At 33.5% G+C, this 18,080-nt stretch overlaps 2 protein-coding genes across 2 annotated transcripts; one reads left to right on the top strand and one right to left on the bottom strand.

Moving 5' to 3' along the window:
* Positions 1-11,632: 11,632 nt before the first annotated feature.
* Positions 11,633-12,514, top strand: LOTGIDRAFT_55047 (hypothetical protein; the record flags this gene model as incomplete). Its single annotated transcript, XM_009068780.1, has 1 exon — positions 11,633-12,514. A coding segment is annotated over one exon (882 nt), but the record flags the coding sequence as incomplete, so codon positions are not given.
* Positions 12,515-14,005: 1,491 nt separating this feature from the next.
* Positions 14,006-17,854, bottom strand: LOTGIDRAFT_170155 (hypothetical protein; the record flags this gene model as incomplete). Its single annotated transcript, XM_009068795.1, has 7 exons — positions 14,006-14,045; positions 14,354-14,398; positions 14,615-14,671; positions 14,866-15,165; positions 15,645-15,707; positions 16,310-16,454; positions 17,656-17,854. 7 exons carry the CDS (start codon positions 17,852-17,854, stop codon positions 14,006-14,008), a joined length of 849 nt encoding a protein of 282 aa, XP_009067043.1.
* Positions 17,855-18,080: the final 226 nt, after the last annotated feature.

Here is an 18,080-nt window from a genome sequence, read left to right as displayed (position 1 = left end):
TTCTCAGATCTATCCTGAATATCTTATAACATTTTAATATGAATCTTTAGTTGATAATGTTAATAAACCATCAATGTATGTTATATTTCATGATTCTCAGGCCTATCCTGAATATCTTATAACATTTTAATATGAATCTTTAGTTGATAATGTTAATAAACCATCAATGTATGTTATATTCTATGATTCTCAGATCTATCCTGAATATCGTATAACATTTTAATATGAATCTTTAGTTGATAATGTTAATAAACCATCAATGTATGTTATATTTCATGATTCTCAGATCTATCCTGAATATCGTATAACATTTTAATATGAATCTTTAGTTGATAATGTTAATAAACCATCAATGTATGTTATATTCTATGATTCTCAGATCTATCCTGAATATCTTATAACATTTTAATATGAATCTTTAGTTGATTATGTTATATTCTATGATTCTCAGATCTATCCTGAATATCGTATAACATTTTAATATGAATCTTTAGTTGATAATGTTAATAAACCACCAATGTATGTTATATTCTATGATTCTCAGGCCTATCCTGAATATCGTATAACATTTTAATATGAATCTTTAGTTGATAATGTTAATAAACCATCAATGTATGTTATATTCTATGATTCTCAGGCCTATCCTGAATATCTTATAACATTTTAATATGAATCTTTAGTTGATAATGTTAATAAACCATCAATGTATGTTATATTCTATGATTCTCAGATCTATCCTGAATATCTTATAACATTTTAATATGAATTTTTAGTTGATAATGTTAATAAACCATCAATGTATGTTATATTTCATGATTCTCAGATCTATCCTGAATATCTTATAACATTTTAATATGAATCTTTAGTTGATAATGTTAATAAACCATCAATGTATGTTATATTTCATGATTCTCAGATCTATCCTGAATATCGTATAACATTTTAATATGAATCTTTAGTTGATAATGATAATAAACCATCAATGTATGTTATATTCTATGATTCTCAGATCTATCCTGAATATCGTATAACATTTTAATATGAATCTTTAGTTTATAATGTTAATAAACCATTAATGTATGTTATATTTCATGATTCTCAGATCTATCCTGAATATCTTATAACATTTTAATATGAATCTTTAGTTGATAATGTTAATAAACCATCAATGTATGTTATATTCTATGATTCTCAGATCTATCCTGAATATCGTATAACATTTTAATATGAATCTTTAGTTGATAATGTTAATAAACCATCAATGTATGTTATATTTCATGATTCTCAGATCTATCCTGAATATTGTATAACATTTTAATATGAATCTTTAGTTGATAATGTTAATAAACCATCAATGTATGTTATATTTCATGATTCTCAGATCTATCCTGAATATCGTATAACATTTTAATATGAATCTTTAGTTGATAATGTTAATAAACCATCAATGTATGTTATATTTCATGATTCTCAGATCTATCCTGAATATCGTATAACATTTTAATATGAATCTTTAGTTGATAATGTTAATAAACCATCAATGTATGTTATATTTCATGATTCTCAGATCTATCCTGAATATCGTATAACATATTTGATAGTCTCGCAATACTGTGTAGGCAGTCTGACTTAATGTTTGAGATTCAAAATGTCGAAATGTAGCAGCTCCATAAAATCGCAAAGTCACAAGGAGCGTCTGGGATGGTTGTTCTCTAAAACTTATTTAGAAAAATAGTATAAATTTTGATGGTGCTTTCTGATACATATTTTGGAGGTACATAAAAATAAAACGAGTCGACTGATAATAAAGGAAAAAATAAATTACACGATAACGTGCTAACAGTAGGTAAAAGTCGATACAATTAGAGTAAATGTAGCTACGTTTCGGGAGTTATCCTTTTATCAAGCGAAAAAAAAAATAAAAAAATAAAACGGCAAAGGTGCTATCTCGACGAAGAACGACACTAAACTGACAAAAAATGTAACATTCAGCTTAGATGAAAGAAAATATTTTTTTCAAGGGAGATAATAAACTCAAAAGATATAGATCACAGAAAAATGAGAAACTAATTTAAATATGAGAACTGTTTGTTTATCCCTGCAGGTGCTGAGGTTCCAAGACTATGAATAATATTTCTGAGTAAAGACATATAAAATTCTCATTTTTGAATGAGCTGGAAATGAAGGGAGAGTACAAAGATATGTAAAATCCATTTTACTAGGCAGACAAATAATTACAGCACAAAAAAGCAAGAATTTTGCAATAAGAAAACAAAATATAATATTTGTAATAACATTCCATGGCCTTGTTACATTATATAGTTAAATTAATTGATTCCGAACATTTAAAGGGGTATTCTGCTTTTTTGTAAAAATATTTCATTATCAAAAACGTCGTCGTATATCTATTATACCTGAAAATATTTCTAAAGTATGCTATTTACAACTTTGTATCTTCTTGATCAAACTGAATTTGTTTTAAAGGGGTTTATTAAAACCAGAGAGTACTAATTGTAGTTTCACCTAGTGTTGGTATTTGGTTTTATAATTCGATATTATTAGTTTTTTTTGGTCTATATGTTAATTTTGAACTAATCTCAGCATTGGTATTTTAATTTTTTTTTCTCTATTTATAAGAGTGATTAATGAGAGTAATATAATATTTCTGTGTCGTTCTCGTTTTTATTTTGAGTTGATGCTGCGATAAGGTTGAATGATTTATTAATGGAAAAAATAGAATATGATTGTAAGCTGAATGGTAGTTAGCTGTTGAAATGAAGATGAAAGATATGCTTATATCATATAATAAAAATAATAATAATGATGATATTTATATTGCGGAGCAATTAGATCCTCGTGGAATTTCTCAAGGCGCATTCCAGTGATCTCCATTGGTGAGTTAATGATAGTAACTAAACAGCCAAGTTTTCACTTTACATTTAAATGCAGACACAGATTCACATTGTCGAATTGATTTCGGTAATTTATTCCAAATTACTGATGCACTGTATTGAAACGTTCTGGAGCCAATTTTTTTCAGGTTGTATGAAGGAACCTCAAGTAATATTTTGCCTTCAGATCTTAATGAACGTTTAGGTTTGTATAATGAGAGTAGATTTTGAAGATAGCATGGGGAAGTTTTGTTGACGGTCTTATACGTCAGCGATAAAATTTTGAAATTGATCCTTTCACGAACACGAAGCCAGTGTAGATCATTTAAAACAGGAGTAATGTGTGATCTTGATTTGGTTTTAGTAAAAATTCGGGCGGCCCGATTTTGGATCATCTGTAGCTTAGAAATCTGTTCTTCTGTTATACCAGTAAGTACTGTATTGCAGTAGTCAATTCTGGATAAGAATAAGATTAAGAATCATACTACGTTCATTTTTCAGCCAACTAAAAAGCATCATGCCAAAACAAGTCCATTTATTACCATTATGTGTTGGCTTTAATAAGTTGGAATAGCGTATATTATTTAATGTATTAGCAATTGGACCAGCAAAGCATGTATTATAAAAGCCGATATTAAAATAGTTCGATGTTTTCTCATATTTTTGATGTTTTGCTTCATAAAATCCACATAAAACTGTCTGTTCCATACTTTAAAATATAAATTATGTGGCATGCTTAGGCCTCGACTTACATAATGATAGAAACATATTCATCGAATTTTAGCAATGGAAAATGGATAGTTACGAATATTCTGAACCTAGTCTTACAGTTGGCACACGGATGAATACTCTAGGAGGTATGTCCAGGCAATCTTACTTACCATCAAGTAAACGAATCAATCAGCAAAGAGAGTTGAAGATGTCCACATCCAAAGGGAGATAACCAATATTTCACTATTTGTATGTACTACAATGATTTATTTACACCAGAAATCAAATTCATGGAACTGTATTCGCACATTCGCCGGTAATAGAATTAAAATATCCACTGTAGGTCTGGAATGTTTTTACTGATCTTTATCGATTACCAACTAGTCAATGAAATACTTTTAAGTATTAAAAGCAAGGAATCATCCACATTAAACCAGTGAGCTAATTTTTTCTCTGTTGCGATGTATTTCTATTTCATCTACTGTACATCCTAAATTTCAGAACGGGAACTGTCTTTCACACAACAATAACATTTCTAATGTACATCCTCATCTTTTCAATGTCAAGCTAATACAAACTTGCATATATACCTTGACTGCAACAGTCACCTTTCTTGTATCGTGGAAGTTTATGAAGCGATTATGGAGAACTCGACAGATAGTCTGTGAACGCAAAGCCATAATGTTTTTTGTGTTTCTGTCGAGAACTCTGATTGGCTGTTTTCGTTGGCGTATAATACAATTACAACATTCTATGATACAAGAAAGTTGGCTATTGCAGTCAAGGTATGAGACGAAGTTCGTAATAGCTCGACATTGTGAAGATGGTATATCCACGAATGATATAATAGGTCGAAAAAAGCAAATACTTCAACATATATGCAGTAAATCTAATACAACGTTGGTTAAACAGACGATAATCTGCCCTTTCCTGAGTTAGTAATATGAAATATAAAGAAGCACTAAATTTATAAGATAGTATTTCATATAACTGATATTCATTAACGCAGCGGGAAAAGCAACAGACTATGTAATGTATTTAAACAGTAAAAGGTTCTGCGCATTATAAGACTAACAAAGCGAAATATAGCTTTTTGTTTAACATTTTGGCACCATAGCTTTCAAAATAGTTTGAAATATTTTATCATGTCATGCCTAAACGAAACTAAATCTTGCAATATTTTCAATTCAACTCTTCCTACTATAACACACAGAGTTTTAAGTTTTAATCTTCTGAGATATGTTTTCAAATACTAATACCTTATTTATGTGAAGTACTAAGATACTCTTACAGTTAGTCCCTGAAATCCTGCAAGTGCCACATAATTTCCTCCGTTAACAGTTAATCGACTTGTTATGTTATTGTTACATTTCGTTAGTCGATTAGCTGGTTTGCTGTACTATAGGCGATTACCACGACCAATGAGGGGATGAACGTAAAACAATTGTGTTAAATTACAACCGTGTGTGGATGAGAGATTACGCATTCTAGTAAACCTGATGTCACTGCGTTTTGGTCATTTCTGCCAGAGAGTCCATAATAATATAAGTAATGTAGTTTATTTGAAACTATTAATGTCCAATTAAATGATACTTAGTATTAGTAATGCACATTCTCTGACCATACTTTACTTCCGGTTGACATTTTATACCAATCCAGATATGTCATATTTAAGTAACCCAAACCTGTGTTTTATTTATTAGTCTCTGTGTCAGATTTCTGATCCGTAAATATTGCTCTAACCAGTTTCATCGTAAACAACGGTTTACAGTTTATTGATTCTGGATCACATCTTATCTTTCACCAGTTAGTAATCTCTTACTGATAAATACAGCATTACACTGTCGTTATTACATTCATAAATAGTAAGTTTAATATACTGGAAACGGAGCTGTCGGACGATGTTACCTGGAAAATACTAATCGGATGTTAAGTGTAACAGGTCCTTAATTAAGATTTAGGTGAGTAGATTTTTAAAAATGCCGAAAATTGAAATTTCATTGTAAATTGTAATGTTCAATATTGTTACATCTTAATGATTGTTTAATGAGATGATTTGAACCATTTAGATGAAGTTTTTTTTGTTCCTAAATGTGTTTTTAATTTCTTAAAATTCTAAATGGTGTATCCGGAAACCGCGACTATCAGGTTTGATATGTATTCACTTATTCAAGACATAGTAATTATTTCACCACCAGCCTAGCCAAGATCTGTACACACATCTGGGTATGTACCATAAACACTAGTAGATCAGTATATTTTAGATAATGTCGTAATGGACTAGCCAGTGTAGATTCTATAACTATTTATTCTACCTAGAAATAAAATAGTCTGATCTTGTTTATGTGTGCACCAAGTGGTAATGCATAACTATCTCTGTTGAACCATACCTAAATAACTGTCGGGATGGTGTATAACTATCTCTGTTAAACCATACCTAAATAACTGTCTTGATGGTGTATAACTATCTCTGATACTGTCGAGATGGTGTATAACTATCTCTGTTGAAACATATACCTAAATAACTGTCGGGATGGTGTATAACTATCTCTGTTGAACCATACCTAAATAACTGTCGAGATGGTGTATAACTATATCTGATACTGTCGGGATGGTGTATAACTATCTCTGTTGAACCATACCTAAATAACTGTCGGGATGGTGTATAACTATCTCTGTTAAACCATACCTAAATAACTGTTGGGATGGTGTATAACTATCTCTGTTAAACCATACCTAAATAACTGTCGGGATGGTGTATAACTATCTCTGTAAAACCATACCTAAATAACTGTCGGGATGGTGTATAACTATCTCTGATACTGTCGGGATGGTGTATAACTATCTCTGATAAACCATACCTAAATAACTGTCGGGATGGTGTATAACTATCTCTGATAAACCATACCTAAATAACTGTCGGGATGTTGTATAACTATCTCTGTTAAACCATACCTAAATAACTGTCGGGATGGTGTATAACTATCTCTGTTGAACCATACCTAAATAACAGTCGGGATGGTGTATAACTATCTCTGTTAAACCATACCTAAATAACTGTCGGGATGGTGTATAACTATCTCTGTTGAACCATACCTAAATAACAGTCGGGATGGTGTATAACTATCTCTGTTGAACCATACCTAAATAACTGTCATGTATGTGTAAACGCTTGTTCTTCTGGTTTCTATCATTATTGTTTTGTGAATGTGAATGTGAAATGAAACTTTGCAATAATTAAAGAAAGTAGTAGTATATCCATAATAGTGTTTTATCATATTTTAACTATAGAACTGTCGGACGAGTTCCAGAGAAACTGATATCTTCATATAAAGCTGGTAATTTCGGATGAGTTGATCAGGTGCGTTCATCAAAAAGTCTGGATTGTGGAATGAAATGATTTCAAATTAAATAACAAACCCTCTGAAGAAGATCTGTGTTTGTCTAAAGTACAAATTAATCTATCTTGACCAAGTTTCTGAGAAAGTTAAACTAATTAACAGAACAAATTGTTAAATTAAAAATTAATTGAAGAATGAGAATTGAAGTATGTTTGGTCGTGTGACAAATCGTGATGTCGGTACACAATAGGCTTTGGAAGTCTTCTGTCTCTTCTCAGACGGTTGGTATGATTCGTCTTCATATCATAACAAAGTGGTGCTGTTAGCAAAAAATTTGACTCGATAATTTCAAGAAATTAAGAAATACTGTAAAGTAATTGGTTTAAAAACTACATCTAATAATAAGTTTTAGTGACTGACCAACCAGTTGAAGAGATTGTCAACACTGTGAGAATAATGATAATATTGACGAGGGAACTAAATTGAAAATAATAATATCTACCTACTTTCGTAACATTAGTATCAGGCATAACTTCAGAGTAAATATTACCAATTTGTTTCGTACATGTTGTCTGATTTGTTTGGTCAGGCGTATTGATCTGATTGTATCTCATGATGTTGACCTGTATAGTAGTGGCTGGACCATACTTACTCTTTTCAAAACACATGATGGTACTTCTCTTTGGAGGAGTCCACTACTGTAGAAACTTATACTCTCGATTCTACCCTACTTCGGACGAGATTTTTATTGACGGAATTATCTTGCTTGTACGGATTTGTATTCGAAACTTTAGAGTAAATAGTAATGTTGAACTGTTTCAACAGCTGGTTTGCCCACACTTGTGATAAATGACCAACATTATGGATTTAATATACTTACAAATAAAAACCACCATCGACATTATTTAGGTCATTTAGATGTTTCTTCATAGGTTCAAAAAAAAGTACCACATCAACTCATTTGTCTTTGAATTTCTCCAGTTATAAATATCTTGTATGTTGCTGTATTTGTGTGTCACACATCTCTTAGAATCCTGACAAATAAGGCAGCTCACATCAGCCGATTCAAATCAATTAACACAATTCAATGATTTCTATTCCGATTAATTTGACTGGCTAACGATGGACGAACATAGAGGTGTCATGTCGCAGTCTTCTATTGTCCTATACAAGACATCGGGGAAGCTTGACAAGGCGGCTGATCCATTACAAAATGTAATAAAGCACATGAAACTGAGTTACGTTTTGTCTCGATGTCTGTCAAATGTTTATAAGTTAATGTAAGGAGTTCCCGGTGCGTTTTTTCTCGAGTACTGGTTCAGATGTGTCTGTTAAAGGTCACCATTATTATGGGCATTCTGACAAATGGTTTAAAGGTAAGGAGTTCTTCATTGTCTAAGATTCGTTTGTTGTTTGGCAGTACACGTATTATTGAATATTTGTTAAATGTTTCTAACCAAAGGTAATGTGTTCTTGTCACCATTGTTTTGGGAATTCTGACAAATGGTTTCAACGGTAAGGAGTTCTTGTGCTTTTGCCCAACATTAGTGCTTAAAAGATTGTTCGTCTTGTACAATAGCCTGGTGTGTTTCAAAAGGATTAAGGTAAGGATTATATTGTACGTTTTTTCAATATTGTATTTCAGTTGTGTCCGAATTTCAGTCAAATGTTTAATCAATAGGTAAAAATGTTATAGTTGGTCTCATGCAGACCTTCGGATTTATAGAAATTTTCCCTCAAATGTTTTAACTACCTGAAAAGGTAAAAAATATTTTGAATCAATATTTTATTCATATAAATATGAAAAGGATTAGGATTAAGCATAAAGTAATGTGTTTCTCAACCTTATTGAAATTGTGTTTAGATAAGATGAGATGAGATGCCTGAGATAAATTGACTCAAACTGGTGAGTAATTGTCTGAAATTTCGTATAATATTTAAAAAATATGAAATTAGTTAAAATGTTTACAATGTCTTCACCGTCAAGTTAGAATAATTTTAGACTGATATTCCAAAATACATCAAATTATCTTCAAGATTTTAAACATCTGAGTAGATACGCAATTCTTGAATGATGAGATGAAAGACACTTATTAACATGGTTGTCAATTAATTGGTGATGTCGACCATAAAACTTTCAATACAGACTTGAAATTAGTCGCTGCATTCTCTGCTCCACAGTGTTATGGTTTGTATCCTTGTTATTATATTACAATATCTACTGACCATCGCATCAAACAGGTTGCCATGAATCAACGTGTTGTATCATTGCCCACCAGGTAGTTTAGGTAAAAACCTAAACCTAAATGATGGACATTTTCGCCTCATTGATTAGTATTCGAGCAACTAAATTTCCCTTTTTTTATTCATTTTTTGTTCTGAAATCCTTGTAAGAGGTTTTATTAGTAACCCAATCCAGAATACCAGTCAATCCCAGTGGTGTAGTCTGGTGCTGCAACAGCAAATCCTCACGTGTTGATAGAATCTGGAAAAATTGAATTTTCAGAGTCTGCTTTCATCTTACGATATTTCTGAATCTGATCATTCGAAGGATTTTGCTGATCTACCGAATAATCCTGAAAAGACCCGATTAATCTGCAGGAGCTTAGTGTTCCATGGATCCGATAGGTTGGCTACTTAAATTAATTAAAATTTAAGCTTTATTTATAATCATATTACAATATTTCTTGACGTCGGCTCTATAATCAGTTAGGCCAGGGGTTTTCAACAGGTTGGTAATTACAAGAAAAAAGGGTGTTTTAGAATTTTTTTGGGGGGGGGGGGGGGGTTGGGGGATTGGGGGTTGGGGGATAACGCAATCAATCAAGGATCCTGAAAGGGGTAATAATAGAAAGAGGTTGTTTGTCGTGGTTTCATGACATAACTCTATATAAAACGCTCTTCTGATATCAGTTGAGTGAACCACGATAGAAATATGTAGTTCTAACCAGTTACGGTTACGGCATCATAATGACATTCTTGAGAAGCATAACGGCTTAGCGATTCCATTATTCAATTATGGCATTTCAATAAAACAACTTATTAATCTTACTGACTTTCTAAAATGAATATATAATATTATTATAGAGTTATTTTAGGTGAGTTAAAGAGACGATTCATTAAAGTTGGTTCAGTCTTAATATATTTATTAATTTCTATATTGTTGTAGGTAACCTATGAAGTCTTCCATCACAAAGCTGACACCGCCTCTTTCACTATGGTATTCGCCTACTTCAATACTCGGACAGCTTACAATTTCTACTACGTAATATACTACTACAGAGTTCAAGATTCTGAACGAAAAAGAAAATAGTTGATTATTTTCTAGATGCTACTAATGGTGTGTAAACAGAGACAGTTTGGTGTAAATTAGGGGGTTAAAAAACCAAATTACTGAGTTTTAGAATCATTATGAAATTAAACGTATGTTGTTACCAGTAAGCAAGTTAAGTGTACTGGAGTGGCCTATAATCTTCAGAGAAACACGAGGACTAAATTATATTCTAGAGGTACTGAATAATAAGGATAATGCAATCAGATGTGCTGGGAAAAAGGTCACCGAGAAAAGTGCAATCTTTCAACTTCAGTTTGTGTCTTAGGTTTCGTTGGTTTAAAAGGTGTGGAATCGCAGAGTGAACTTAAACGTAAAGGACACCATTGAGAACGATGTTATTATCCATATTTGATGTTATTCGGAATATCATAGTTAGGGCCAGAACAACTATCGACTCTTGTTGACTGCCCCATATTGTGTAGTACATCATTCAGATATCGACAGTGAACTTTTATCTTTATCTTTGCCAGTATTAAAATTCGCTTTCTGTGTTTTGCTAGAATTATTGAGATTATAATTATATACTATATCGACAATTATAATAGATGTCTGTTAAGAATTCTGTGTCTATGTTGTGCGTTGCAGGAAATAAAACGTTGTTCTGGTAAACAAAATTTGGAAAGTTGTAATGTCGTTGCTAGATAGTGCTAGTCAAAATGCTGAGATTTGCTTCGTGGTCAACTCTATTCTAAGTTGACTAGTTGATCTCTAATTGGACGGTACTTATGGTACAAGTTTTCAAGGGAGGTGTGACAATCTGAATCGGGAGATTTTGGTCTGTTTGTAGAACTAAACCAATCTTTGGACTAGAAATGTTATAATTTAAGGTGTTACAAGAACGAATTGATATCTGATTTGGTTAATTTAAACTCAGTTGTTAACAGATAGAATGTGACATTTACAAGACAAATAGCAAGTTGCAAAATGACACAACATAAATTGCTAGGAGTAATTGAAATTGAAACAAGTTTGCAGGACTAATAGGTGCAAAACATTCCTGATATAAATATGTTTTGTTTTAAAGATATATTTATAACGTTGTTTTGAACTACAATAATAGTTAGATAAAAACACTAACGATAAATTTTCTTGTCGCCAGCGTTCCTGAAATATTATAAGATATAATTCCCATATGAAAGACAAATATCCACGCGTGATCTAAACACACAGCGTGCTTTCAAAACTATTGTTATAAATCAAATAACTAAAAATAGATGTGAATAACCATGGTGTCGATGGAGTTTTTAAACGAGATTTTATTCGGCTCAAGTAATAACATCACCAATACAGACTATGTCGGAATATTTATGGATAATCAGACTAATAAGACGTTTACGTTTCAGTCGGAGTTGCATCAGAGTCATACGTCAACGGAAAAAGCTGTATTAATATTAGCCTATAGCATCCTAGCGGTGATATCTATATTCGGTAACTCTCTAGTGTGTTATGTTATTTGTAAAAACAAGAGATTATATACGCCCACTAATTTTTTCCTCGCTAATTTAGCCGTTTCCGATCTACTGATTACGTGTATTAATATACCTTTTAACATAGCACGAAATTTATTAACGGAATGGCCATTCGGAGACATTTTGTGCCATTTAGTGAATTTTTCTTTAATTGTCTCCGTCTATGTTTCTACTTATACATTAACGGTAATTGCTTTGGATCGACATCGAGTTATTGTGGAGCCTTTTAATTCTAAAATGTCTAAAACTTCCTCTCTATTCATCCTACTCACAATTTGGCTGTTTGCTATTAGCCTGGCATTACCTTACGGCATTTATAACACAGTAGAAGAAGTTACTTACTTCGTCGCCACCGTAAAACGATGTCATTCACGCTTTCCCTCCGATGTTTTTGAACAATATTTATCAGTGGTTACCTTATTTTTACAATATTTTATTCCGTTGACGATTATAGGTATTGCATATGGTCGCATCGTTCATAAACTATGGTTGCGAACGCATGTCGGTGCAGTGACGGAGTATCAACAGATGTCGCAAGCCAGATCGAAACGTAAGAGTATAAAGCTGTTAATCGCTGTGGTAATAGTGTTCGCTCTGTGCTGGCTACCAATCAATCTGTATCATATACTAACTGACTTCCATCCGGACGCAGAGGTGTTCCACTATAACAGTCGTGTGTTCTTCATCTGTCACTGGATTGCTGTCAGTAGTACGTGTTACCATCCCTTCGTCTACTGCTGGCTGAATGAAAACTTTCGTCGTGAGGTATTAACTAGATTTTTTTGTGATGTTCCCAAAATCGATTTGATAACGGCTCTAGGCATTGTGTGGTTCCGGTGCCACAAGCGACAGAGACAGAGAGCACGACCAGTGTCCAGCAGTAACAGCGGTACGCGAACTAGTCTAGGAAGTCTTGGACGGACTTTTAAGATTTTAAAGCGAGAATCGTCAAATACAACAGAGCGAGAAGATATCCTCAATATTGTCAACGGGAACGTGAATGGAACTATAAAAGAAGACCATTTAGAAGAAGCTCATGAACTGCTGCCGAACACTGAAATGTTGACCCAAGTAGTAGCAGGCGATGAAGAAACCTTACAGTTGACAACAAACACTTAATGACAATTTCATTTTTTTACTTCCAATTCCAAAATTAAATATTGAACTAGTTATTTGTATTTTTAACTGGAATTTTTGTTCTTGATTATTGATTTTCTTGGACTTCCTGTATTTATATCTGAGAGTTTTTGTTAATTCTACAACTGTATTAAATGTCAATCTGAGTACAAGTGCTATACTTATTCTATCAATTGGTTTATAATTGTGTGACACATTTAGACGAGATTGTTAGAAATAGATTGTTGTGTCGGCTTCTTTCTTAGCTTTTCTGTTTAGCGCTCGAGTTTTCGCTATTAGATTCTCAGAGCAGTGGTTGTTTTTTTCATTGCTCAATTGTCGAGATGCGCGGGTGTGGCAGGCTTATGTCAAGGCGTGGCGTTGATGGCAGATGACGAACTGTAAGGTTCGAACTGTAAGAATATTTTTTGTCAAAAAACGCTGATCTGCAACTTATTCAGCTCAAGACATCACATTACACAAACAAAAATTATAGAACGATAAACGAAATAATTTACTCCATTTACAGATAATATAATTAAAAATTAAGATTTAAATAATAAGTATGAACAGCTTTTTAGATGATATATAATTCAATATATACGTGTGACAGTAAATAATTCAATATATACGTGTGACAGTAAATAATTCAATATATACGTGTGACAGTAAATAATTCAATATAAAACATTGCAATGACTGTAACTGTATGAGTATACAGAAGAGATTTGCATACCCAAACATCGCACGGTTTTAAATGTAATTTCCTTTAATTAAACCTATAGCCAAAGACAAAGACTCTCAATTAAGATACTTAACAATTGTCGTAGAGTAAGATTTATCTTTGTGGCGATTCTTAGTGTACATATCTAAGGTAAACTGTTTATGGTTAGTAATATTATTTTGAATGCAACAAGACAAAATCATACTATTTATTACACCATCACTGCTTCCTAGAGACAGCGATCTCATCTTCGATAGGTAGAATTGAAATCAATTCTGTCACAGATATGACACTTTGTCTAATGACTTATAAAATCTTTTTCTCGACTACTGAATAGACATACTCAGAAAAAAAACTGTCGCTGTGAATTGTGATGGAAGGTATGGAAGGTATGATCGCATGTAACTCTACAAACACTCTTACACTCTTTCCTTTCTCTCGAATATCCACCTGGTCGATCTGAAATAGAAGTACTTCTTATCAATTCTATTGAAAAGGAGAAAACTCTCTTAAATGCTTTAAAATAAGATGGAAAGGTCGAGTGGTAAATTTCGTCCAGTAGGTTATTTGACACCATACTTTGGAACATAGCTAGTCTATTTCGGTTGTTCTGGTAGGAGTTGAAATCATCACGACATCGATAACAACTGTAAAGTTTCATACTTGGTATACGTCATACACAGACTGACATTTCTTGATCCCGAAATTCTCAGTGCAGCACTATCATATGCATCTATAATCTACCAAATATTAATAATAATACTCACCCTGGTCGCCATAGAAACGGATCATGACCTTCAGCAAGGGCATGTCTGAAACAGAAATAGAAACACATATGGCGTCAAAAACAAAATTTTGGTTTATACACTTTCATTCATTAAACTTCCAAAAGGTCAATGCCACTACAACTGATATACTTGACTGAGGTTTATTTAATTAGAATAATTAGGATGAATTCCAGAGAGCCCACATGGTAAAAAGTGTTTGGTATATGTGTTACTGGATGTTTCGAGAATAAGTTGACGAACCTGTTAAAATAATCCATTCTTTTATATTCCTGCCTGTCTTTCCACTCTCCAGAATAGCTAGAAATATAATAAATATAACACGTTTTAGACTTTGATACCTTCAGATGGACAACCCAGTTTTGTCAGGTGATGCAGGTCGTAGAGTCCGACATGCAAAGATAGGTTATAATCTGAGGTCCAATCTGGAGCAAAAAATTTGGTCTCTTCGAAGAATGATTATCAAAAAAAAAATCTGAATAATAACAACATACCTGGGTCTTTTTAGTTTATTGGGTAAAGTTGTAGAATATAATCGTTCTAGCTCCCTGGGGTCGGGCTGGACTGGCACTGCCATCACCACCCCATCAACAGATCGCGATCTACTTCTAAACTCTGGTAATGGACCATTGATAGTAACTTTAGGACTTGTAGGTCGAGATGTATTCTGACTAGTACGACTGGATGTTAATGCACTCCGTGGAACTAGTTGACTCGGCTTTACCTTCTCTACCGGCTTGACACTTCCGTCTGGGAAAAACTCGCGGTCGTCGTAGGAAAAGGGTGATATGATTCTGAAACCAAAACCAGGCATAGTTAGTTACAATGGAAGAGAACATCAATCACTTCCCCTTCATCACATCGTTGACGCGCGTCAAACTCAACCACTCTATTAACTCTCATACAAACGGCACCGTGATATCAAGTTTACAAGTTTACAGGTTTACAGTCAACAAGATTAGAGATTACAGTTCCTTAAAAATGATTTTTATTGGTACAACTTGGATAACGTACTTACTTGGTGATCATTGAGTATTACAGATGGACATAAAAAGATCATAATTCATTTTAAGGAGAATCAAATATTGTGCTGAATATTCTTTAAAATGCGAGTTTAAAACTCTGAAACGGTTATACAATATATGATATGAATTCTGAGGGGTAATAAGAGGAAGCAGTCAACAAAGTTTTCGCTAGCATGATGCAAAACCTTACCCAAATAAGAAAAAGGGGCAAAACCTTACCCAAATAAGAAAAAGGGGCAAAACCTTACCCAAATGGACGATAGCCATCAAAATCAGAATAAGCAAGGGTAACGGTTGAAGGGTGTCGAAATCTAGAAAGATAAAGGGGACATTTTTGGAGAATTGGATTATATAACAAGCAAGGATAAGGCTGCAAGAATGGACGATTCACTCGCGTCATGCATGAAAAGGATTCACAAGAAGTTTTCAAATCATTGTCATATCGAGAAGACTCACAGATTTAAATCAAATAGGAGTTACGTCTTATTGTACAGGAATTAAGATACGTGAAAGTAAATGCTTCAAGTATTCCCGGCGCAAGTACAAGAGCTTAATCAACTTCTTGAATCCCTCAAAGCTATACATGCTGATTTCTCTTGCAGGATAGTTGAAGGAAAAAGGTCAAACAAGCAGGAGTATAGACTAAACTGTCTTAACCTTTTGTTAGATCTTTACTTTCCAAATTGTATCCCAAGATTTAACAGAATTTAGATAGGGTGGTACAATGCTCATATGTTTATAACAGTATTTGATCAACGGCAGCGGTTGAACAGGTATCATGACTAGGTTTTGAAACATTTTACACTTTTGTTTATACATTATTAATATACGAAAAGGGGAGAATATTTCCACCAAGTCTTTAAGGTATCGCTATTATAGCTTAATGGCCAGTGAGTATATAGTGAGAAATTACCTTCTAGCACGTTTTCTCCTCTGTTTGGATCTGTAGATTAAAGCCCCTATAATACCAATTAATACAAACACAAACAACACGGCGGCACCGACTCCCACCCCCAACAGTAGTTTATGCAGCTCCGATAATTGATTACCTTGTGGTGCTGAAATAAAGAGAAACTTTCTAACTAGTGCTTCCCCTTGACGATAAAGGACAGCAGTTTGATATTTACAGAATATCTCAATTTGATTTTAGAAACACATTATTTTTATTCCATGTTTATTATTATGTTTCATGTTTTTCCATTCGGCCCATTGTCGAATGTAAATTGTTGTAAAAACCTCATTTTTGTTTCATAACATCATTTGACTTATTACAAGAAGGCTGAACTATATCTTATAGAAACTGTGTAATCGAAAAAGCCAGTTTTACTACACGCAGAAGCAAACGGTGGTTTTGATAGATTGGTCCGACCTGATGAGTAAGGTACAGTGAGATAATGTTTAGTAAAACCATGTGTTAACCAATGTTAGGCAATATCTGTCTTCACCAACAATTGGATTATTTACTTCAAATCATGCAGTTATTCACTAAAATGTTTTTCATCAAATTTAAATTCGTTACTGTGTTAACCGGCGGGCTTTGAATTTTTGCAAAAATCCATAACCCTCGTCTGTTTACAGCAGAATTCAATCAAAAACAAAGACTTCATCACTTGAAAGAACTGATGGTGTCGCTTGGCTAAATTAGAAACTAATCATTCAGTTGAAATGCGTTTGATATTGTCGTAGTAAAAGTACAAAGAAAGATATATAGTTGTATGACTTGTAACCTGTATGTACTGTACTTAATATCATAGATTTAATTATCCGATCAGTCGACCCCGACAGCGGAGATGTCAGCTTTATTTTCCTTGATGCTGTTTGGTTATTTACGTGTGCAGATATTAATGGAAACTTGTGACACTGATGTAACATCTATTTCCTGTGGAAGCAGGAACGCCTACCTTCTCGCATCACAGCAAGACAATGTGATCTATTCTCTCATTGTAAGCTATGTATTATGGGGTGAACGGCACTAACACCGGGCCGACTCTCGGAAGCACAGACACAAGCATCAGCATTTTTCTTACCTTGACGAGGATTCGACCCACGGCACTTAATCCAACTCGCTATTCCAATGCCAATAAAAGTCAGTGTTCCAACCAAGCGCCAGATTAGACTAACATGGGGCTAACATAAAAAACCTTAAAACGTGCAGTTATACTAGCACCACTACATGATGCACATCTTGACTTGAACCTCAACCCCGCCGCCACAAATGTTACAAAATCATCACGGGTTTATATCATAGCTTCAACTTACATGAACAGTATGGTTTGGTATAGTAGCTCCATTCTCCAGCTTGTGAACATGTTATCTGATCTGTACCAACTAGAGTGTAGTTGTTATAACATCCGAGGTTAACTACTGTCCCTGGGGTACGGTTATAGGTTGAGAGTCTCAATTCCTTCACAGCATCACCAGATACTAGTCGTGGTGCCACATTGGTGGACGTCAACATAGGACACACTGAAATATTAAGTAAGTAATGGCCATTATTTTATAGAGAGGGAGTTTTCCACCTGGGGGTAATTTTTATTATTTTGATAATAGTTATGTAGGTCGTTCTATTCCAGGAAGCTATATTCACCGACATGATAAAGATTGCTGGGAAAGTCTAAGCGAAAATCTAAGCTAAGTATTTATAAGAGGAAGGTGGATAACGTAAGAGGTAATAGAAAGAAATA

Source organism: Lottia gigantea (genome assembly GCF_000327385.1).
Source record: "Lottia gigantea unplaced genomic scaffold LOTGIsca_94, whole genome shotgun sequence".
Classification (NCBI taxonomy): domain Eukaryota; kingdom Metazoa; phylum Mollusca; class Gastropoda; family Lottiidae; genus Lottia; species Lottia gigantea.
The sequence above is the reverse complement of the archived record's forward strand: the minus strand, read 5'-3'. Positions and strand labels throughout refer to the sequence as shown.